General features: G+C 38.8%; 2 protein-coding genes across 5 annotated transcripts in view; both read left to right on the top strand.

Moving 5' to 3' along the window:
* Positions 1 to 1063: 1063 nt before the first annotated feature.
* LOC139140132 (lysophospholipid acyltransferase 2-like) lies at positions 1064 to 11702 on the top strand. Its single transcript, XM_070709176.1, has 13 exons — positions 1064 to 1200; positions 1801 to 1913; positions 2314 to 2459; positions 3193 to 3360; positions 3837 to 3892; positions 4353 to 4407; positions 4715 to 4895; positions 5810 to 5900; positions 7037 to 7135; positions 8125 to 8228; positions 8686 to 8883; positions 9428 to 9579; positions 10406 to 11702. The coding sequence occupies exons 2-13, from the start codon at positions 1848 to 1850 to the stop codon at positions 10545 to 10547; spliced, it is 1458 nt and encodes a 485-aa protein (XP_070565277.1). The 5' UTR covers positions 1064 to 1200; positions 1801 to 1847; the 3' UTR covers positions 10548 to 11702.
* Positions 11703 to 16294: 4592 nt separating this feature from the next.
* Positions 16295 to 24795, top strand: part of LOC139140125 (lysophospholipid acyltransferase 2-like) — a 61692-nt gene continuing 53191 nt past the window's right edge. Inside the window, exons 1-4 of one of the 4 annotated variants that reach the window (XM_070709159.1) lie at positions 16295 to 16480; positions 18039 to 18207; positions 18574 to 18719; positions 20318 to 20482. In XM_070709159.1, coding sequence (XP_070565260.1) covers positions 18142 to 18207; positions 18574 to 18719; positions 20318 to 20482 — 377 coding nt within the window. In that variant the 5' untranslated portion in view covers positions 16295 to 16480; positions 18039 to 18141. Of the gene's footprint in view, positions 16481 to 17319; positions 17434 to 18038; positions 18208 to 18573; positions 18720 to 20317; positions 20483 to 24795 lie in introns of those variants that run through there. The other 3 variants (XM_070709162.1, XM_070709160.1, XM_070709161.1) reach the window with 3 other exon arrangements.

Raw genomic sequence — 24795 nt, 5'->3', positions numbered from 1 at the left:
GTTTGTGAGATGTCGCTATGTTCCATTTTCACTGTAGCCCATGGTACCATGATGCGATGATGCTCATTTAAAACTCGATATCAAGCTATAAAGAAGGAAGACAAGACAGTGTTCTTTTTGTATAATATGAAGATATCTTTTGAAATTTTCTCTTCAAAAATGCAACTTTCTATTCTCTATTCCCATAACTTGAACCTTTGAAGTCCAAACACCTTGAGATCTGACGCTCGACGCCAACGTTCACGTTTCATGCTTTTTTACAGTTTAAATGTATTCATAAAAGAAACCTTGATCGCGCATGCGTGCCAACGATCAGTATGAAAATAGGATGCCGGCACGCCATGAGTCCACTCCAAATACTGAGAAACGCAGGTGGTTAAAAAACGCAGAAAATGTTACACGCCCAAGTTTTATATTTACTTGATCGTTTTCATAATATATGTGCCCTTCCAAGAATCAAAGAAGAAACATATTTTACACCTCCATAATTTATACGACGTACATCCTACAACTTGTGTAAACAAAGGCATTTTTTCAACCTCCAAAAACCTACGCGGGCGGGTACGCAAAACAAAGACTTTAATTCCTCAGGCATACTACTAACATGATAGATTCAGAAAATTACCGCAATAGTAAGCTGAAGGTCAAAGGTTACTCAATTCTGGATTAATTACGGCGACAGTACTTTTACAATCACGACAAACTGTTCAACTTGCAGCTGAACTAAATGTCATGTGAAAAATAGCGGAAGCTGATTAATTAAGCAAAAATTAATAAGAAAGGACTGCTTTTCATATCCTTTCCACATCTTGGCGGGTTTTGTATTTGATTTCCTTTTGCATATATAACGTGCTTTGAGACAGATTTTTAGAATCTGATAATATCTTTATTATTTTTTATACTGCAGCTTGTAAAAACTCATATAAAACTATAAGAGACAGTAAGAATTTCGCCCTCCCCATATATCTGTGACAAAGAAAGATTGGCTATGCCGTGCGTAACGCGTGTAATAACCCCTCCCAAGCCACTTGCGCGACCCGGGTTGGTGTCACCTCAACTAATACAATGAGAGATGCCAACGGACGAACCCTGCCAATGTTTGAAATTTAGGTCACTTCTCATGGAGAGCTGTATTGTAGGTTGACATTGGTCTTTCAACAACCTTCACAGTGTCTGGAGCCCGCGGGACGAATAACGGTGGTAAGATCCAATGCTTTCTATTCATTCTCAGTGTGTTTTGCTATAGCACTGTGGCAGTCGGTAGACGCGAGTGTATGCTAGCCTACTACTACATTCGAGTTCAATGAATTACGCTGAAAAGCGACAATAGTCAAATTAATATGAACATTGAACTGCACTGTTTAATCTTGTGATGAAAACGAGTTCCGGGCAAACTGTCTGTCCGTCGAGCCATTCAATCGCTCACACTCACAGATTTCATCCAAATTTAGCTCAGACTACTGATACCTGTTGGGTCGTCAGCACACCCATTCATCCAACGCTCGAGAAACATGGCCGGCCTGTTTCACGTCCTCCGTGGAGGTCAAGGCCACCCATGTTTTTCACAGTACATCGATGTTGCAGTCGCCAAAATACTAACACAAGCAACAGAAACGCGTGAATTGTCACACTGATTTCCTCGTTCATCTAAACGATGGAAATCACAGCCCAGTCTATACTAACGCGTTTTACAAGTTCAGTTTCATGGCATATACTGTTCTGATTTCTGTCAGTCAACTGATGTATAAATATACATAATTCTCACAGTTTGAACAGGCATCATAATGCGGTTTTTTTCAGGTAAACGTTCGTGTAGATAGACTGGATATAACTTGTAGTCGAGTGTGATGGCTTTTGTACTTTCATCATTCATATCTTTTTTGTCGGAGATATCTGGCCTAAAGTATGAGTGGGTAAGTTTGACTTAATATTCGCTACTGTCATTTCATCACAACGTTTGTAGCCCAGTCTGACCTATTTTAACGAGCGACTTGTTGTTGACACCAAATAGTAATACCAACAATTTATTGCACCTTTCTCGCTATATTCAGCTAAAAGCTCCGAACACACGATAGTTTGCATTTAGGTACAGCGAATGCTTAAACAGCATTTGAGAGAAAGAATAATCGTACCCACTAAATGAGGTCGGTACTGAAAATTAGGTCAATGTTATGCATTTGGCGACATATGAGATAAATTCGTGTAGTATTCGAAAGAATTATCTAGCAAAAGCAGAACTTTCAGTGCCGTCGTTAACTCTCTCTCTCTCTCTCTCTCTCTCTCTCTCTCTCTCTCTCTCTCTCTCTCTCTCAGACCTTCTATCTTTTCTTTCAAACCTTTGCTATGTTGTCAGCGATAGCATACAGAAACGTTCTCCATCCAAACAACGCAAGTGTTTTCTCAAGGCACGTTTTCGCCATCGTGTGCGGTCTCATCATTGCCGTCTGTTCGTACTCCTGGTGAGTTCAACGTTAAAGGTATACTGTCACTGTTCCACTTTTGTCACAGTTAGATGGAAAGAGCAAATCTACCAATCAGATTTTAAGCGGGTGGCCGCTTTTTAAAACCAGCGCCCTCACATGGGCATTTTGAATACCAAAGAACGTCCCTTTGACCATATCTGGGCATATTTAGATTACAGGTGACTGTATACCTTTTACCACGGTGCGAAATGGAAACGATGAAATATATAATGTACCGTTATCACGTCATACGGTCAGATTAGAAATAATGGAACTGCTATGGTATTTTAATTATCGCAGAAATTTAAGTAATGGAAGCCCTGCCAGGCTAGCACACATAATCATTGAAATTTTTTCCATTTGTCGATTAGCCATTTGTCGAAAAGATGCATCGTGTGTGTGAGAGAATAAGAAACACATATCTACGCATGTGCTATTTCATGTCTTTATAAATCAGCAAAACAATTAACAGCACCTTCACGTTGAGACTTCTAGACTTGTTAACATCGCTTTTCAAAAATGGCATCTTCATAACCATGTGCGAAATATGTGCCCTTGCATTGAATTTATTTAGACATATCTCACTAACAGTGCGTTATTTGCATACGTCATAATTCATTTTATCTGTATATTTTTTTATCGTAATCTTAAATATCATTTTCTAAACCAGCTACCTTCTTTTTTGATCCTTCAACCATGCCGTGAATCTCCGTGCGTTCACATTTTTCAGGAACTCACTCCATCTGGTCGTACAATCAACGATTCCCTACATTGTAATCCGATTCGTGAGTCCAAGGTATGCCCATGTCATTGTATTTACCTTCACGATGCTCTACCTGTCAGCGGAACACCTTCGACAGCAACTCGCCGGCATCAGAGCAGATACTGACCACATGGCGTAAGTAAGATTGTATTTAATCTCTCTCTCTCTCTCTCTCTCTCTCTCTCTCTCTCTCTCTCTCTCTCTCTCTCTCTCTCTCTCTCTCTCTCTCTCTCTCTCTCTCACACACACACACAGCTCTTCCATAATGCAGGACCTGTCACAGTGGTTGAAAGTTGTTTATTTTCAACCGTTTACGTGAAACTATATGTTGGGGAAAAAACAATACGTATGCGAAAAACGTGTCTTGTGTAACGTAGTTTTTGTTTCGCCATGTCATTTTGGGTTTACGTGAAGAATATTTGGCCCAATGTTTGTATTGTCAGTAATGAGAAGGTCTTTTTATAAGTCTGTTAAGGAGGTAGATCCACTGAGATTATTTTGAATCGTGGAGTTCATCAGTACTGGCCCAGTATTCATCAGCCTTTCCTCACATTGTAACGAAGTATACTTTTTTACATAACATGAATAAATAGATAAATCTCCCTTTTCAGGCCCATGATGATCAACGTGCAAAAGGTCACAACCATCGCATTTAGTATTCATGATGGTAGGTGGTGTACTCTTAAAATCGGTAACTCTCGTTGTTAGATATATCAAATGAATGAATTAATTCCCGTCCACTCCAACAATGGAATTATTTCATCATCAAACATCAATAAGGAAAGTAAAATTTACTTGTGACACGGTACTAATAACCATAAAATAGTCGAAGCAATCACATGTCTACCTATGTACACGTTCTATGCATCAGTATTGTTTACAAACAAATTCCAGGACGGATCAATTATTTCTATAGTATAATAAATGTTTCGTAAATTTCATGTTGTTTAGTTTGTTTATACAGATCGTGACGCTCGACTTGCCCGCCATTTTACTCAATTAGCATGTCAAGCTTTGATTGATACGCTGAGTAGGATATTGATGTAAATTAAAAAGCATCTTAGTGACATTGCGCAGCTGTTTGCCATTTTATACCATCAAATATCACCTCACCGATAATTTTACAGGGTTTTCCGAAAACTCTTCCAAGTTGACCAAAAGACAAAAGGAACTAGCAACAAGGTATGTGCCATATTGATTATCAATTATTAACTTTTTGAATTGTTCCACAGTGTGTAAGTATATATATATATATATATATATATATATATATATATATATATATATATATATATATAATATATATAATATATAATTACAGAGAGAGTTTACACATAGGCTCCTCGTCTCCTCTTCCTCCTCCTCCGCTTCCTCCTCCTCATCATCATCATCATCATCAACAACAACAACAACAACAACAACAACAACAACAACAACAACAACAACACCAGCATCTTCACTGATCAATATCTCTCTCGTTTAATTTTAGACGCATACCATCATTCATCGAATACTACAGCTACATTTTCCATTTCCAAAATCTTACGGCTGGACCATTCTGTTTCTACAATCATTACATCGACTTCGTAGAAGGCAAACACGTGGTACCTTACAAGATAAAAAGAGCAGACGGCAGAGAAATTGTAATACACAAAGAACCACCGGTCACGGTACGTTGGTCTCATCAAATTGAAACACATTGCTTTTTTCGTGGTTATAAATTCACGCATTTTCCCTCACACAGAGGCTAATTGATCTCAGTTTAACATATAGGCTACATTTGTCAAAGTTTAGGTAACTTATAACTTTTACCCATCTATCTGCAATTTGTAATTATGGTAGAATACGCCTCGGAAACACAAATTCGGACTCTCAAACTTTTACAATACTTTTCTGGTCTATCACTTGTTGAGGCTCATTTTAAAGCTGTTGGTGTAAGAATGACTTTAACGGTCTTAGTTTTTTGAAAATCCAAAATTTTTAATTTTTCTTCATAGCGTTAACACAGGTATGGCGGCCATTTTGAATTTCAAATATCGTTAAATCTTAGGTAATTTGTTTCTCTAGTACCAAAAATGACCCGTATTTTTATTCTTGATTTTGAAATAGGAAGGTTGAAAGATTCTTTTAGGAAAGCTTGAGCAAATGTTTAAGTCTTTCATTTTCGAGGCGCATACTACCTTAAAGGGCAAATAGCTGTAATTTTGATGACTTTCTACTATTTATATTTTTTATATCAATACGCAAGCTCTTTTTCTACTTCCCAGAGTATATATTGAAACACTAACTTGTCAATACATCGTCTATACATATAAAATACACTGTCATAATCGTTGACATTTAAATTTAAGTCCGGACAAAAAATGTACACATGTACGGGCTGATTTGAGAAGCTCAAGACTATGTACCTTAACATGCGTTTGAGAAGAGAACAAAAAAGTGTTGTTGACATTAAGAACAACTTAGTCAACTACAGTGAAAAAACATCAAAAGTTACAGCTATTTGAGCTTTAAATTTACTGTCCGTGACGAATCTTTGACTGTTTATGAATTCATTTCGATCTTGTGCAATATTCGTTTATAGTTTGCTGTTCTCGGTAAGCTATTTCAAGCCTTGATAATGTTGGCTGTAGTCCTGGGGATAGGAGATTCGCATCCGATAGAGGGCAATGTCGGTAAGTGCCTATGTTTAATTTCTTTTTAGTATGGCGATGACAGAGCGATGTTACCCGATGAAGACTTAACCTTTTCACCACCATGGTTTGTTCCAATCTCATTGTTTGCTATGGCACTATTGGACCGTTACACTGGGAAATGTGTGGGTGAAAGGGTTAAAAGTCATCATGCAGCATCGATGCATGCTGTCTTGATACGCATCGCCATGCGGATCAGCGTCACAGACCTTAGTTCTCTGCGGCTACTCCACGTTTTTCCATGATAGGCCGTACTGGATCCGCTCGGTTTGACTTGTTCCAACAGCTACACTAATTAAGGGAGGGTCTCTGCGAGAATATACAGAGCCAAATGACTAGCAAAAATGGATAGGCTATGACACTAGAAAGTGTTACCAATTGTGCATGAGACGTCGTTTTGACTTCAAATTAGAATTGATGAAGACTTTGCAGGAAATTGTGAGTGATATACTTTGTCACTGACCGTCGCTTATTTTCAATAACAGGCGATCAAAAGGGAGGCGCGCAATTTGTAAAAAATAAATTTGCATATTTTGTTTTCAACGATGGAAAGTCACATATAAAGGATTGATGTGGGAGGTTCCCGATGCTACCTTCCATTTGAATATAGCTGGTGAATGAAAACGCAGAGCTTTTCATAACAACTTCTTGTGCATACCATCAATGAACCATAGACCCTAGAGAAAGTTTCTCTAGGGTCTATGAATGAACATGTATTGTGTTGGCAAGGCGCTGTCACTGTGTTTTTACCGGTAACATACTTTAGGAAAAAGAACAAGATTGAGTATTTCTTATAAAGAACAAAAGTAATAATTATATCTTTGAAAATTAAAGTTATTGTCCCTTTTATTTGAAAATTTTCTCAATTGTTTGAACACAATCTCTAGCTTGTCTAACACTTCCTTTAGAATCCATGTATAGTGTGCTAGTCTGAAGTAGGCTTACTGAACCCTATACCACCTGCACTAAGTTTATGAAGTCTAGCTTTAAGACCCCTGTGAACCAAATAAATGCTTTTTGAACCTGTTTACCTCCATGCCATACTTCATAAATTCGATCCGTGCTGTTGTTCAATTGCCTCTATGTAAAGTGTGTACCTGCGATTGTTTCTATTCCAGCTGATACAATGCTCAAGTCTTCAGTGTTGCACCGCATATCCTATATGATGGTGTCCATATTACGGGCGCAGAGTAAATACATCTTTGCCTGGAGTGTGGGTAAGTCACGCACTCTCTGTATCATTGGATTATTGGAAGAGTTGATCGCCAACTCTATGCATGAGGGGACAGAAATCAAAATAATTCATTGTAAGCTTATTATGTCAATAGTGTCGTGCTCTGATACAGATAATGTAAAGCAGTTGCGCCGAGAGCTCCTCAAAGGGCTTCGTCATTATTGCTTTGAGCAGTGTCGACAACTTTTCACTATTTACAGTCTCAAGGAGGAAGGCTTAAGATAGCTTTTTAACCGGCGTAAACACTGCGAAAACGAGTTGTGATGAGCGTATGCCCATCTGCATGACATGTACTCCCGTGGGTTACGACGACGCACGTTATTGGCGATCTCTGATATAAGCTTACTGTTTATGAGTTTTCAGCGTTTTAGGCCTAATATCAGACTTGGTTCAAGTTAGTATGTGATTTGTGAATATTTGAGTTTGGTGAACGCGATGATTTGTGTTCTGTTTTCATGTGAAACGCGTGAGTGGGGTGAAAGCGATTAGTGGGGTGAACGCTATACAGGGGAGTTTCTCCCGGCAGAAACTAACTCAGAAACTAAGTCACTACTGCGCAGACTCAAAGGTAACCTGGCCTGCCAAATTCCAAATAGGTTTGTATGAAATAGGAGAGACAGAAGTGAAACTAGTACAAATTATTTTATTTTTAGAAATTCACCGACTTGAACCAAGTCTAGCCTAATATTAAAAACAACTTTTGTTTATCTAATTTTATTTTATCTGTCTTTTTGTTTTTAAGTTGCTGTCCTTGTTTATGTTTCGTGGTATATGGACGACTTTTAATCAGTCTGAAGTGAAGAAATTAATGATAAAAGCAGTACATACATGATGTACATGCACACTGCTATTGATACTAGGGAAGTGCAGATTTCTCAAACTCTCAATTCTGTTTGATGAAGATTTGACAAGACTGCCATTTCAATGCTTTTGTCGCGTGATAGTCATTGTCAGTATGAACTTTCTCTGTAGCCGACGCCATCTGCAATGCTTCTGGTCTGGGATTCAATGGTTACGATGAAAATGGTGTCCCAAGATGGAATTTCATGACAAACATTAACGTACCTGGATTTTGGGTAACTATATTTAATGGCGTGTCCAATACAGTATATATGTAAGCTCACAAAATCTGGATCGGTCAGACCAGTTGAACAGATATTTTTCTCTGGCCTTATACCTTTCTTAATATCCTTGATTGTGACAGAGAAAGTTTTACAGTTTTGTTGGGGAGTTAAGTTTTTGCATGCCTTTATGATTTGCCTGAGTATTTAGGCGGCTTTCATAACTAAGGGTTCGATATTTGATATCGAGAGGGCGCGTCATGACAAAGTAGGGATTTTTGGTTCGGTACCATTTCTTTGCACAATGTTCGAGACTAGAAGTGATACAGACACAAACTAATGACGTCATACTTGCTATAGACAAAACACATAGGCCCCCCCCCGTAATTGCGTCACTTCCTGCAGTTTATTGTCCAAATTAACCACAGCCCCCTAACACTTCTTTCTTTTTGGCCATTGCATGCGTTTACAGATGGCGAGCAGCCTGACGGGGACGGTTGCGAACTGGCACATTCCGACGAGACTGTGGCTGAAGTACGTCTTCTACGACCGGGTGCCATATCTAAAGGACGCCTTGACGTTTGCGTTGACGGCAGTGTGGCATGGATTCTTCCCAGGGTACTACTGGACAAATGCAACCATGGTCCTCACACTGTTGGCTTCAAGAAAGGTGACGTATATCATGGGCATCAAACAAAATGCTGTTCACAAAGAAAAGTTGCAAGCTTTGCCAATTGCAGAAACGAATACATTCTTAATAAGCTTATAATAGGCCGTTCCTGTTGAACTTGAAATTATTGAGCATTTCGGAAAATCTGAAGAAATTACAACATTTATCTTTCAAATTGCTTATTATTTGGATTTGCGAGAAGGTGATTTCTGTCAACTTAATGGTAATATAACATCGACTACCAAAAATTCCGAATCAAAAGCCTAAACTTGCTCAGGTCATCGTCGTGATGAAGCGATGGAAACGTCGGAGGTAGTTCTAGTGTGCATAATTACCCTCTGCTAGTAACAGGCTACAAGAAAGAAAGCACTGAATACAGATTAGCTCCCGCAAAGCTAATTAACCCCTGAAGGGATGCCATTAGGGGCGAAGACGCCCTCAAATGACCACAATTTGGACTCTGTAGGTAGGCCCTTACTTACACGGGTAAATTTGCTTTGTATTCCATTCCAATAAGTGATAAATCTTCAACTTCTATGCACAGGTACGCTATAATGTACGTCCGTATTTCACGAGCACACAAACAAGAAAACTGTTCTACGATGTTGTCACGTGGATATTCCATCATGTTTCACTGGCTTACATGACAGTACCATTTGTAATGCTCCACAACGCCCCTATAGTCAAATTCTACAGGTAAGTCAATCTCGTATTCGCGTGCTCAAAGTCTCGTAAACCCTGAGAGTTTATTTGATACATCTCTTGTATGTATAGTGCCTAATCAAAATTGCTTGGGGCATAAGATGTGCACCGCTAAACTGTGCAGTGCTAGTGACATTCCAGCAATAAAAGACGGTGGCACACTTCTTTTACCACATATGGATAGCCCGGCAGACTGACAATGAAGTCTGGGCTTATCACGAGAAAAACTATCACCAATAGGGTCAAAATGAACAAATTTCGCTTGCAAACGTAATTTTGACGTATTAAAAACCAACATGAATGTAGTACGCATGACTAAAGTATAATGATTGGGACTAACTACGGAGTAAGGTTGGTATACCGTACTCGTCTTATATCCTTTCTTCTTAAGGTAGAATGCGCCTTGCGATGGGGACAGATATTCAAACTTACAGTACTGTTTTGATGTGCCTACTTTTAGGGGCTCATTTTTGAAGTTCATTATGTGACTAAAGATTTTACTGGCTTACTTTTGTGAAAATCGAAAATTAGTTTTTCTCTATTGAAGTTAACAAAGGATTTGCGGCCATTTTGAATGTCAAAAGTCGACTCGATAAATATTCGTTAATTTGTTTCTCCGGGATCAAACTTTGCGCGGTGACCCTTGCTTTGTATTCTTGATTTTACAAGAGAATGGTATATATAGAAAGTTTCGTTGAGGAAAGTTTGAGCAAAGATTGAAATCTTTCATTTTCGAGGCGCGAACTATCTTAAAATGACTTGCATGCTAAATTTCAGTCTAACTTGTCACCTCTGTGATTGTCGGTTGTTCATTTTACAGATCGGTGTACTTTTGTGGACACATCGTTACTCTCGTTTTAATCCTGGTATTGCCAGGGAGGAAGGCATCGAAACGCATAGCTGCTGATCAAGAACATACAGTGACAACAACACAGAACGATTATCACAAGAAGGAACAATGACGTCATCGAATATTGTGCACTTCGCAATCATCGTCATCCGATAATGCAGTGCAGCGGGCTCTGACAAAATACTGTATATTATGTTCCGTTAAACTTTACGAAGTAAAATTCACTTTCCAATTTGAAAGGGACATAAGCTGTAACTTGTGGCAAGTTTTTCAGTATTCTGCTTCTGTAGCCTATATCAACTATACCATGTCTGACCCTAATCCGTTTGTTATGCTGAAATTTCGAGTATTATTTTTGTCAACACAGCTTGTATGTGTGTATAGTGATCATTTTTTATTGTTTACAAATGAATTTTCGTCCGGACTTGAATACAATTTTCAACAATAACAATGGAGATTATATTCATAACACAGTTGGAACTAATTTGGGATAATTGGGTCTTCATATTTTTCAAACTCTCAAAAGTGTCAGGTGCACTATAGCTTATTGTTGCAATATTACAAATTACTCATAAAAACAAGTGTATAACTTAAAGAGAAAAGCAGATGAGCTTACATTTGTAGATTAAACTGACATTACTTCACCATCCAATTATCCCAAATTAGTTCCAATCGTGTTTCATATAGGCTGGTTGATATGCTACTACTTGGCATTATATTACAGTTTAGGGATTCAATACAGAAAGTGTAGGGAAATCACAAAACAAAAGTTCTGAAAAAAATAGCCAAAAGATACCACTTATGGAGCTCTAAGGGTCGAGGTAATCAATTAGATATTGGTGCTTTTTCGACCAAAGCTAGATCTGACGCACAGACGAAACCATATCAGACAATAAAATCCTCAAGGAGGTCAAAGGTCGCAATGCAGTTCATGAGGAGAATCCTTGAATTTCTCATCATTTATACACTTTAGGAAATTGAGCATATTTAATGAAAACTTATGTTTTCCTGAGTCGTTTATTCCAAATCCCGTAACTTTTTTGTGTTATTTTCAAGTTACAAGTTACAAAGACATACAGCTCATGGCCCGCTAAAGGGACTGAAGTGATGACTCGGCTTTTCAATTATCGCTAAGGTCAGTAAAATACAATTCTTTGTTTGCCGTCCTTGGATTTTTGAAAAACCTACCACCCAGCCAGGGAAAAACAAACACAGAGAAAAAACACAAGTGTATTTACATAAGTTCATTTTCATTTAGTTTCTTTTGAAAAATAATATTTTTATTTGTAAGAGTGTTAACTTTGTGTTTGTTTTAATTTTCTCTGAAAACCTACCAGCATGCGGACGGCAAACAAAAAATATTTACAGTGCCTAAGCATCTTAAACCACACCGGGGGGAAACAGTGGTCGACAAAACACATTTCCTATCCCGCTGACAGCGAGAACACGTAAAGTACTGGCATAAACACTGAGTAAATTTCTTAGGCTAGCTATTTCAGATAGGAAATTAACACAGATCATTGTTGAAAGCTCTGCCGATCGATCGTATTTGACCGTAATTCTTTTATTGACAGGAGTGGACGCCTTAGAACTGTAGACCACCGTCACGGTGAACAAAAACTTAAATTGCAAATTATCATATTATAATTTTTTAACGCTGTGCAATCCCCATTTTGTAATTATAATTATAATTTATATTTTGTAATTATAATTTATAATTATTTTAATCGCACCAAAAAGAGCGAGATTGGAGACTGTGAAAATGCTGTAGGCCTACGCAGCTGTAAGCTGTACCGCACTAACCATACCGGCAAAATAGTCAAATTTTATTACTTTGACCTGTTTTTCTGTCAACTCAATAGTACAGAATGTTGCACACTATCCCGAGCTGTAGGCCTACATACTTAGGGGGGACCATTATTAATAGGGTGGAGGATTTGGGGCAGAAAATGTCGGCTGATGAAGGGGAAAAATAATTTGACCCTGTAATTGCTTGAGAAAAAGATTTTTCTAACAGACAGAAGTGGAAAAAAAATTCGCCATATGTACTGAAATCAGCAAATTGCGAAATCTCATTCTCTCACTTTCTCTAACGGCGCTAATATTCTATATTTTTTAGAGCCATTGCCAGCATTTACGATCAAACAGGCTGATTTCAATTCATTGTACACAATGTTTTCGCAGCGATGACAGAACCTGAAAAACATATTCTTGGTTCATTTTCATGTAACACAATCATTATTCAAAGAAAGAGGGACTATTTAACATGTATTTGCTTATAATGAAAATACAATGAATTTAATGACATAAAAATCTGTTTTTGACGACAAAATATGACGCCTAGTCTCAGAACTATTAGAAAGGCGTTTACAGCAAAATATTTTTTGGCGGGTCACCGTACCGTATATGCTCAGTTTTTCACTATTTGGTAAAATGTAGCTAGGAATTCACAAACCACATATACTCTCACATGATCGTTTATTGGGTGCTCTTCAGCAGGTACCATGGACCCGGCCAGATTTGGATTAACTCAAGTCGGTTTAGACTAACAAATCCAAAAAGTCCACTGATGCATACAAATGAAAAAGCTAAAAGAATGAACAAGAAAAAAATGAATCAATTTAAGAACATGTCCTACTAGGAGTATGTCTATGGCTTACAAACTGCCAATGACATAACCATAAGACTTAGTGAGTCATAAGGCCTAAAAAAAAAAAAATTGTGTGTTTCCGGTAACCTGACCTACCCTATTTCAAACCCCCCGACCCTAAACTTTTTTTTGGACCTCGAAAACAAATCCCGCGAGATTGACTGGGAAAAGTTTTAAATCACGCGTGATTTCATGACGTCATTAAACAACAATAGCGACTGCTTGTGCAAGCGTGTTTTCCGTAACATGTGAGAAATGCGATCACGTTCAAGAAAAAAATGTAAAAAGTGTGAGAGGCTCCCCACCTAACTATCCAAAATGTTTTTGTGTCGAGTTTGTGTTTAATTCGTTTCAAAAATGTGTTCCTATATTCTTATCCGATTTTTTGTGTTAATGAAAATGTTTGTTTCGCCTCGGATATTTGTAGGGAAGTTTGGATTAGTGTGTACGGTAATGTTTTGTTTGTGTGGGGAAAGCTTGTGGCGAGACGCGGACCTATGGTGTTACAAAGTTGATGAGTGGCCCTTTGACGCTTGCGTTTCGAAACCCGAGTGTGGTTTCTCATCAGTCGCAATGTAGATTCTTTCGTTAGTTTGTGTTTGTGAAAATTAATTTTAATGTATTTTAGTGGTCTTGCTCTTCGAATAGCGAGGCAAGAATATCAATGTTTGGGTCTCGTTGTGAGTCCGTTTGGTGGTCTGGTTTGTTTGTTTTTTGTTTCTTTACTTCTGTAAATTTTGTTTTGACTAGTGTGTCTTTTAGGTTTTTGTTTCTCTTGTAAGCAATGATTGGTGATTCTGGGAATAGATTCCTTAGTGTTGAGTCCTTCTCCAGTTCAGCCAAATGTTTCAAAAGACTTCCCTTATGTTGTCTGAAGATGAGTTTGTTTGTTGCTTCTTTACGTGTACTTGTACAGTTTGTTAGTGTATTACGAATACTGTGGTTTATTTTTTCTGTTGTATTCGTGATTTCGTTGTTTTTGTATTCTCTGTCGAGTAGTTTGTTTCTAAAGAAAGCGACTTTTTAGTAAAGTCGTCATTGTTGTTTCAAGTGCGAGCGTATCTAAGGATTTCACCTTTGGTAAAGCCATCAAATGTTGCTGTAGGGTGACACGATTCTCTATGTAGAAATTGGAATGTGTCTGTTGGTTTAGTATGTGTTTTGATGTCGAGGATATTTTCTTTGTGGTATCTTGCACCTTTGAAAACTACTACATCTAGGAATGTAATTTCTTGTGTTGTGTTTTCGTATGAAAACTTAAACGTTGGGTGCATTGTGTGGATTTTTTGAATGAAGTTAGTGAGTTCGGTTTGTGTTCCAAGAAAGATTGCAAAGACATCATCTCTGAATCTTTTCCAGAAGTGAATGTTGTTGTGGTTGTTTACGATTATTTTCTTTCAAGTTCATGAAAAGCAATGTCTGCTATCTCTGGCGAGGCATTCGATCCCATGCTGCAGCCGCGGGTTTAGCGGAAATATCGCTTGTTAAATTCAAAACTGTTGTGTTTTAGAATTAGTGAAAGCATTTCTATTAAGTCTTCCGTTGGTGGTTTTTTGATACCGTAATTTGTTTGAAGCGAGGTTTGTGAGTTTAATGTTTCACTGACTAGCCGACGGTTTGTTGTGAATTGTGTTTGTGTACATCGACACCACGTCGAGTGTTACAAGAAATGCATGTTGGGGGAAATTGTTTTTTCTATTTCTTGTATAAAGTTTGTTGTGTCTTTTATATCTGACGCTTGTTGCTTGACTAGTGGTTTTATGAAGTAATCCAGGAATTCTGAAATTCTGTAGTGGGACTGGAGCAGCCACTAAATATTGGTCTCCCTGCAAACGTTGAGTTTCAGGCGGCGGTTTGTGAATTTTAGGCAATAAGTACCAATGCGGGGTACAGATTTTTATGTTTTTTGGATCGAGATACTTATAAGTATCATGGTCGATGTGTTTGTTCTCGTACATTTTGTTTAAAAGTTCGTGTACTTTGTTTACTGTTTGTTCTGTGTCGTCACTGTCTAGTTGTGTATAATACTGAGTGTTGCGTAATTGTCTTTTGCATTCGTGTATGTAATCTTTTGTGTTGACAATGACGATGCCTTGACCCTTGTCGAAGGGTATTAAAATTTTCATATTTTCTTTTTTGCAGAGAAAAAAAAATTACCAAAAAAATTTTTTTCCCTACCTACCTACCCTATTTCTGAAGAGCATGTTACAGGAAACACACAATTTTTTTTTTTTTTTTTGGCCTAATGAAAAACTGTCACGTCGAACATCTGCGCTAAGAACTGCGGAATATACGTTCATTGTTTCTGCGTGTACATCGCCAATAAATATTTGGCTATATGGATGGGAAATTGTTGATCATGTATAGAGCGGATTTGAAAAATCTTTTGAGGGTAGGCCTGTTTAGGCGAACCTGAAGATTTCAATCGCTATTCTATCACGTGACCCCACCCCTATCCTAGTATTTGTGAATACAGCCCTAGGACTTAACCCTTATGTCAAAGATGGGAAACAGCGCCGATGGCAGGTTTTGAAAAAAATATGCCAAAGAAAAGCCAGCACATTCATTGGTTACCTGGTGACGACCCGATGAGTGGCCTACTTTTTGAAGGACACATCTCGCGCCATACGTGACACACCGGGACGACGTGACTCAAAACACCGACGAAAACAAAACTGGCCTTGTTCACCGAACATTATTTACATTCGAAGTTGTACGCTATTTTCGTCATTCAGATTGGCCTAATAGTTGGCGATTGTATTGTCAGCAACTCCCATTCGCCCTAGTCTGATCCCTGCACTGCCTGACCGTGTCTCCGAGGCCCGATAATTTCAAAGCCCTTCTGTGTATAGCCACAGTCCCTTGGTGGGCTATTCAGCTCTGGGACTTCGCCCCATAGACGAGTGTACAGAAGCGAGAAACAGGTCGCTTCTGTACACTCGTCTATGGGGCGGATAGTCCCAGAGCTGAATAGCCCACGAGGGACTGTGGTTTTGCTGAATCTGTGTCACGTGACAGTTTGACCGCACAAGGCCCAGGCTACAATAACATTGTAATTTCTCATTCATAAGCAACATGTTTTGTCCCTTATTTGCTGTATCCACCTTTATGCAATCTCTTTCTTTTTTTTGCATTTTGCTCGGCCACTATGGCGACCTTTATAAGAATTACAGTTGATATCCCCTTGCTATTATGTGTGGACAGGTGGACGCGGTCGCGGCCACGCCTTGGTCCGTCGCAACGCGCAGTACTGTCAGCAGGTCACATGGGTCAGAGCTATGGGGAGTAGATAGACAGCGCCCGGCCCAGGAATGCATGCCCCTGTGCGTCGGGGTTTGTTTACCCGTCAGTCGTGTCGCGTCAACTGTTCTGACGGGCGATAAACTTTCTCCCTGGTAAGGATATTTCATTTCTTCCCATCCGCTTGCCTGTCAAGAAACATTTTCTTCCATGATCGTGTCGGCAGTCAAGTTGTTCATATTTGCATGTAAACTTTGACCGACCTTGACATCGACCTACCATTTTCAATCAGTGTAGCCTAGATTCTATTCGTCCGCTTGCCTCCTATCTCTGAATGGCAGGGCTGTGTGTTACCGGCGTTATACGGCCTCGGGAGGCCTTGGGAGGCCGTATTATACGGCCTCCCGAGGCCGTTACGCCGGTAAACACACAGCCCTGCCATGCAGAGCTACTTGCCTCCGTACGCATACGTAAGTGGACGAATAGAATCTAGGCAAATCGGCAGGAAGGCACTGCTTTGCCTGAAGGCACTGCTCTGGTTTGCTGCGGTTCCGTAGCCCTACCACTCCCTTTGCTGGTTGTGTTGGGGGAGTGGCCCCACTCCCCCAACACAACCAGCAAAGGGAGTGGTAGGGCTACGGAACCGCAGCAATGCACTGGTTGCAATTGCTTCTTTGCCCCTTCCCCCGACATTTTGGGATATGGAAAAATTGAAATTGGCGAGAAAATGTCTGATCATTGACTTAATGCTCGGTATGGTGGCCATGCCGAGAGCATGCCAGCGGGCGCTGCCCACACCACCACGGCTGTGTGCTGTGGGCCCGGGTAGATCCGATGTTCGCGGACATCCTTCGTTTCATCAAAGCCAACGACCAAACAGCCAACACAGCAGTTGTAATACTGCAGCTCGTCTAATAATGTAGTCATGCACTCAGTTACTTGCAGCGCGGCGTGGCTTGCCCCGGGCTTTCGAGAGAAGGGTCTTGCAGTGCCATGCCTCGATTGACTATCCAAGCAACACTGCAAGCAAGCACCTGTGGTCATACACATCTATCTCGAGGTCTGTCGCGGCTGTCCGACACTGGCATAGGCATACGGTTTGGAAACCGTAAATTTACATACGACCTTTGAACCAGGCTATCTTCATGTAAACGGTTTTACTTCCTTGTACATCATCGTCGACATTATTGTACTACATGCTCGTGAAATTTTAACTTTGGTTTGGAGGAAACAAAATCAGACGAAAAATCATATCTGCACAGAACGACTGATTGTGTTCATTTTATAGTAAAATCCAAGCCCTTTTGGCAAAACTCAAGAGTAGTGGACACACCCTTGGTTGCAAACTAGTACATGTAAAAGGGATTTTCTTAGGGAACTCTAAAATGAGTGATGGTAATGTGGACTCCCTAGGTTATACCAACAGTTAAAACAAAATTTCTGTGCGTCCACTAATCTTCAGTCTTGCCAAAAAGGCTGGTCGACCAGGAATTGAGCAAATACTTGAGCATAGGCAAATATACATGCATGATCATCAATTTAATTCTTATCACAATCATAGACCGTCGAGGGTCTATGTCACAATAAAGAACTGTATCTTCTCCTTTTACAGTTCGGTTCCCATTTAGTTTTCACTTCTCACCAACATTCATGTATGGTACATAATTTGTTGTTTTTTTTGTCATTTTGTTTCCCTCAATTATTTTCCCCCAGATCCCAACTGATTTATTTAAGGTGGTGTATGCGTAACCAGTCAGCCATCCGTACATCAGCCAGTTGTAGGTAGAAAGTACATCCAAATGAAGTATTCGTCAACATGGCGCTGGGTTTGTTCACTTTGATCGTCAAACTAAGTGAATTATTAGAATTGAAAATAGATGAGGTAAGTCTTTATCTTCTCATAGGCAAAAGAGGTCAGGGAGAAAGTTTAGAAATGATATGGTTTCTTGAAGAAACATAAAAATGGAAAATTACATGAACAGTAAAATACCAAATCTACTGTTCCAAGATTGTTATGTTGATCAACGTACTAGCACTTTGATCGATACTGTAATTGAATTAAAAATTGAAGGAGCTCGGCTGTCAGATATATATACACAATACCTTAGAATAATGAAATTTACAATCGCAAAATTCATAATCATGACATGTATCTCTGGTCTTTACACATAATAAATAATCTTAATATGATGTGAACATATCTTTCAACCTCAATTAATTTTTTTATACTCCGTTGCAACTTTTCCAGGCAACTCTCCTTCTGATACAGGTACTTGCCATAGTTCTGGCAATACCATACAGGATATTCCTACATCCAACCCGGGTAGACGCCACAACAAGACATATCGTGGCAATCGGCCTTGGCTTCTATTTCAGCTATTATTTACACTCATGGTAAGGCAAAATAAAGATCCGTCTTTCTGCCAACTCATCATTAAAGGACCAGTTATTTCAGTAATTTTTTTTTAATGTCAACTATAATTACTTGTTCTATGTTCACACACACAGTATTCAGCTTGTCAACTCAGCCTGTACATGTGTAAAATGCATTGCTATTGTTGATAAGTTAATACTGGTCTGGACTAGAATTCAAATATAAACAATAACAGTGCATTTTACAAATATAGACCTTATATTGACAAGTTAAATAATGGGTGTTTAAGGTAGTATGCACCTTGAAAATGAAAGACTTAAACTTTTGCTCAAACTTTCCTCAAGGAATCTCTCAACTGCCTTCTTTCAAAATCACGAATAAAAATTGGGGGTCACCATGCAAATTTTGGTACTAGAGAAACAAATTACCCAAGATTTACCGATATCTGAAATTCAAAATGGCCGCCACTCCCGCTTAACTCTATGGAGAAAAAACTAAGACAATCAAAAGTTTTCTTACACCAAGAGCTTTAAAATGAACCCCCTCAAGTGGTAGATCAGAAAAGAATTGTAAAAGTTTGAGAGTCCGAATATCTGTCCCTTGGGCGCATTCTACCTTAAACATTCTTTCGGGAGTACAATAAGAACTTGTAATTGATGTATACATAATGAAAAATCATCAAAAGTTAGAGTAAGAGTTACTAACCCTTTAGTCCCATATAAAAACCTCACCCTAAACTTGTTTGGCATTTTTTTAACAATTACTCTTGATTTTGCAAAATGATGCTGTCGTTGTATGGGTTGCAGTCCATCAGAAAAATAAAAGTTTCTGACAAACCTACCCTATTTCCTGTTGGTATGTTATAGGGAACACACAATATAATTTTATGTTGAAGAAAAGTCAAAAGGGTGGATTTAAAGAGAGGCAGTCGTCGGAACTGCACGTGTGTATTTCACACATAATATCTAGATGCATCAAGTCAACATTGCTGCGACATTTAAATTTTACGATATTCACCTGTTTTTTAACTTTCATTGATTGCCAACGACCCCAGGTACAGTGTTTACATCGGTCGTAGGGGTCCCTGGCAACCTTTGAGCAGAGTTCCAACGACTGCCTCCCTTTAAGGTCATCAACAAACCGCCTACAACTTTCACCTTTCACAATCAAAGAAGTGGCCAGTTTGATGTTTATCTTCAGTGACCCTTTTCTGGGACTTGACCTGTGGTACCAATGGTGTACCAGTGAGAGTTGGACTCATTCATTCATTCATTCACTCTGTAGTGCCATTTGTAAGTTTTGTGGTGTTAATTTCACATATTAAAAATAGTACAGAAAATGAAAATTTTCTATTTTGGAGCCAGGAAAATAGTTAATAGCTACTCAAATCTGGCCCCATCTCTTAAAGGCTTACATTTCATACTTAAATTTTATGGTGACTGGTTTAATACATTTTTCTGGACTACTTGCGAATTATGCTGTCTGCAGTATTTAGATCAGAAGACATGCTGGCTATCAGGTTCATGAAAACACATGAAATATCTTTGTCAACCACATTTTGAATGTTAAAGAACTTTTATTATGTTTAAAGTATTATGTTTTTTTTTTTTTTTTGCAGGAATGTGGTCATTTTACTCATCCAAGCATTATCATGCTATGTTCTGATTGTGTCTCTGAATACAGCGCGTATGCCAAAAGTTGTCTTCACTGTTGCCCTGGGTATATTGATTGTGGCAAATTTCAGAGAATTTTTACGAGGCAGTTCAGGCAGCAACGAAATCCTGTAAGTACGGTCTCTATAAGGAGTTAAAGCTGTAATGTCTCCAAAGTGTATTTTTTAAAAAGTCTTCAGAAATTCCAGGAATAGATTGGCACATTAACATTTGGTGAGTGTGCTGGGGAGTTAATTTATTCACTGCATAGCATTAAGCTTTGTGATTTGACGATGCTGAAGTTATTTTCGTATTCGTTTTCGTATTCGTTTCGTATTCGTATTCGTATTCGTATTGGAGTCACTGACAAAATTTTTTATTTTTAGTCCAAATTTCGTACGTATTATATAAAAGTTCTGTCTTTACAGAAGTTAAAGTGCTTTTTATATGACAATATATCAATACTTCAATATTTGAGAATGTAAGTTGAAAAAGATCCAATCTTTTTAGGCCCTAGATTGAAAGATATCGTTGCTATAATTAGAGGAGAGATTTTAAAAACAAACGGCCAGTACACAGGCACTCCTTAGCTGGGTAGTCTGTTGAATAGATCGATTTTCGGTTCGATCTATCGATCCCGTAGTCGATATGCGCGCCATTGTAACCAAAATACTCACTAGGTTACAGTGGCGGGCATACTGACCACGGGATCGATAGATCGAGCCGAAAATCGATCTATTTAGCAGACTACCAAGCTATAAGCGCCTGTGGGCAGTAGTAGTCTTTTGAGGAAATATTTTTTAAACAAACATCATTTTCGTATTCGTATTCGTATTCGTATTAACTTCTATCACAACAACCAACTTAAACATTCTGTTGACATCATTAGTATCGATAATGGAAATTTAGCTGACCCGCCCAATTTGACGAGTTGTAAACTTAAAAGGTAATTTTCTTGTTTTAAACTGATATCTCTGAGAAAGTGATCGTCACAACGACAGTGAATGCAGGGCTCAACGTTATCGCATGCCCCTAAGTCGATGACATGCTATATTTAGACTGCTGTCGCAAAGAAAATATCATCTCATATGATGTGGGAAAGCGTCATAAAAGAAACGAGATGAATAAATGGTATCATAGGCCTATGTCCCGATCGGTACATTTGTTTCCCTAATAAAGATTAAATTAATGTGTGAGCTGTTGTCAGAGTCTTTATTTCAGTACGGCCCATCTCTTTTTCTTTCCTTGCGTTTGCGTCAACTGTCATTGCCAGAACATGTTGATCAACCTGCGTTATGATAAGATACACCAGAATGCATGGAAATTAATTTGTATCGCGAAATATCGAGAAATACCTGTATTCTATGATAAATAGACTTCAGCTAGTCTAGTAGCTGTCGCAACTGGCTCGATCGGTTTCCGTCACTGTTACGTGTGTGCGATCCAGTTTTAGTGTTACGCAGTTTGCCCCGCTCTACAAATCCGTTCTGCAGGTCACTCCAAAAACTTTCAGCAGTACTATTTTGGAGGACCAATTAAGCCGCTAGCCGTAGATAGCTACTTTTTTCAACAAAAACTCTGAATAGAAATGCAGCAACTATCATCTTTCGATAGATATTTTGTAGGCAAGAGAACGAAACTCAAACGTATATGCGCATTTAATCCTAGCTGTGATATCGCAGCGGTACTTGTGGCGTGTATCGAACTCGCTCGGGTCATTGAGGTCATCGCCACAGTCCCATCCATGGTCTGTTCTCTATACCTCCATGTTCTACATAATTGCATGCTCTCTACTACCTCCATGGTTCTACATAATTGCAGTCGCTACCCGGCAGATTTGCCATGATATTTCAACAAAGTTGCTTGCTATTTAGATCTAGCTGAAAACAAAAACCTTTATGAAAGAGGATAATCCAGTCCAAGCTTGATGAAATCGATGCTTTGATCTGCTTTCCAAAGGACGATTTCCGGAAATGGTCTAGCCGGTCACATGCCATATAAACGCAAATATTCATTACGCACGTGAACGCATGAAACATGTTGCAGTTACTGGTTGTTTGTTTTCCCTTGTCCGCTATATTTTGATGACATTTTATGCTGGGATTATGATTGGTTCAATTGAAATGATGTGACAGCACTAAAACTGCTTCTGATACTTGATTGGATTGTAGTAAAATTTATCATTAAATTCATGCGATATTTTGACAGATCATCAAGATAACATCAGCAGACACATTGGCAGCGCTGTGCAGTGGAGAGAACGCGCTCAAACCTTGAGTAACCCCGCTCAACGGCTATGCTTATTCAATGCGTATTTTGGGGTCGCGGCCTTCGGGACAATGCTCCGTGAACACTGAGCGAATATAGGCCTATGTTGTATTTGATCACGTATACGGTATGGAGAAATGTCTTGAAAAAATTCAGTCGCAATCTCATAAAATTTGGTCGCCTATGCGACTGAAAATGGTCGCTACTTTGAGCCCTGATTGAATGTAATACATGAATTATCGGTCGGTCCGGTTTTATGTTATTATTGCTCACATCTTTACTCTGAAAGATAAACTACCTATTGTCATTTATTTCTGTTACTTTCTCCTCTGTAGCAGCACGTACAACTTTGTCGTAACTTGCAATTTTGTAATTTTTGCCTTACCGCACTCCCTGAGTTTTGTAAAGTATTGTATTGTTATTATAATTTATTTCAGGTCTACGTAGAGCCATATCAAAATCAAGTAAAATACTTGAAATACAAATTGTAAATGGATATGATCATTCTAAAGTGAGTCCAAAAGGATTACCGGATATAACAATTTTCACATTGTTTATTCAGATGGTTGTCCTGGACAAGTTCCCCGTTCATCACAGCTTTCAACAGTCACCCGTTTTGCAGCGCCTCACAAAAATCTGCCCTCCCCGCAAAACAATGGTACAGTCCAGGGCAGCTCCTTTGCATCCGCTCTCACGAGTCCCATTACTTGGCACTGACCACCTGATTTCGGGTGCATCCAGCTGCCGGTCAAGAGACATTGGCAAGCGAAGATGCTGCCTTACCAGATTCCAACCGATTTTAAGTATTTTTTTTCAAATAAAATGAAGTGAACAAATTCTTTAAAATCTACAAATGCAAATTTATGTAAATTTAACCAAATTTGGCAGATGAAATTACGAATCAAATTATCACAATATTTAAACCTCAGTAAATATCGTATATTGCACGTTTCATACCTGAAACCTGGACTAGAAATAACAATTTCTGTCAGTGACTCCAATACGAATACGAATACGAATACGAAAACGAATACGAAAACGAATACGAAAATAACTTCAGCATCGTTGTGATTTGCCACTGTGTATAAACTGACTCCCCAGCAGACTGAACAACTGTGAATATGTCATTGTGGCTGTTCTTCCAAGGGATTATGAAGGGAGCTGTATGGCTTTTACTTTGGACGCTGTCTCCGAATGGGTCATTAACGCAAATTAAGGGCACTACAGCTTAAACATCGGAACTTAGGGAGGCTCAAACTTCTTAACAGTAATGCATTCTTTTCTTCCCTGCTCAAAAGTCACTAATTATGCAACTCAGACCAATTTGCAGAGAAATCATGAGGTATTTATACTCTGTGCTTTCACTCAAAGTCTTTGAACTTGAATCTGTGCAAAGTTTAAAACACTTTTACATTTCTGTAGAGTGCATAGTGTGCCATGTACTGGTGTATCCACCACTTACAGTATAATGGATGATTATGCATCATTGTAGTTGTATTCTTTTACAACGTTTGTCCCTTTTTTGTATAATTGATTGTAAATATGTCATGATTGCTTTTAGCATCAGATGCACTTTAACCCTTTCACCTCATTTCCCTCTCTAGAGGTCCAACTTTACCACAGAAAACAATGGGTTTGGTTCAAACCACAGCAGCTTCTACTATTGCATGTAGCTGCCATTATAGCACATGAATGGGAAAAGGGACAACTGCTGTTGGGGTAGTTTTCATCTATAGTTTGTAGATGTGGGTTTGTTTTGTCCAGAGTGTGTTTCAGAAAGTTAGAAGCGTACCATATTACAGAGTACTATTTTACCGATCACAAAACAAATACTGTCGAAAATGAAATTTGTCCAAAAATAATTTTCTAAGTAACTGTTGATAGGATTGCTGTTGTGTTCAATATTTCTATAACTTAATTTACAATAGTCACTCAAGTAAGATTTGTTCATTTTGTACCAACTTCTCTGGCCATGGCCAGATTCCTCTGACAGCCCACAGGTAGGTATCCATTTCTGAACCTTAAAGGCATTTTGCATGTCATTATAAGGTAGAATGCACCATGGAAACTGATATTCAGACTATTTTCTATTCTTTGTCTGGTGAGGACTTTAAAGACTGTTGAGAAAATGAAGTGTTTACTGCCTTGCACTAGTAAAAACCAAAAGAGTTAACAC

Source organism: Ptychodera flava, chromosome 9, assembly GCF_041260155.1.
Source record: "Ptychodera flava strain L36383 chromosome 9, AS_Pfla_20210202, whole genome shotgun sequence".
Taxonomy (NCBI): Eukaryota; Metazoa; Hemichordata; class Enteropneusta; family Ptychoderidae; genus Ptychodera; species Ptychodera flava.
Note: the sequence above shows the minus strand (reverse complement) of the source record. Positions and strands in the feature narration are given on the sequence as shown.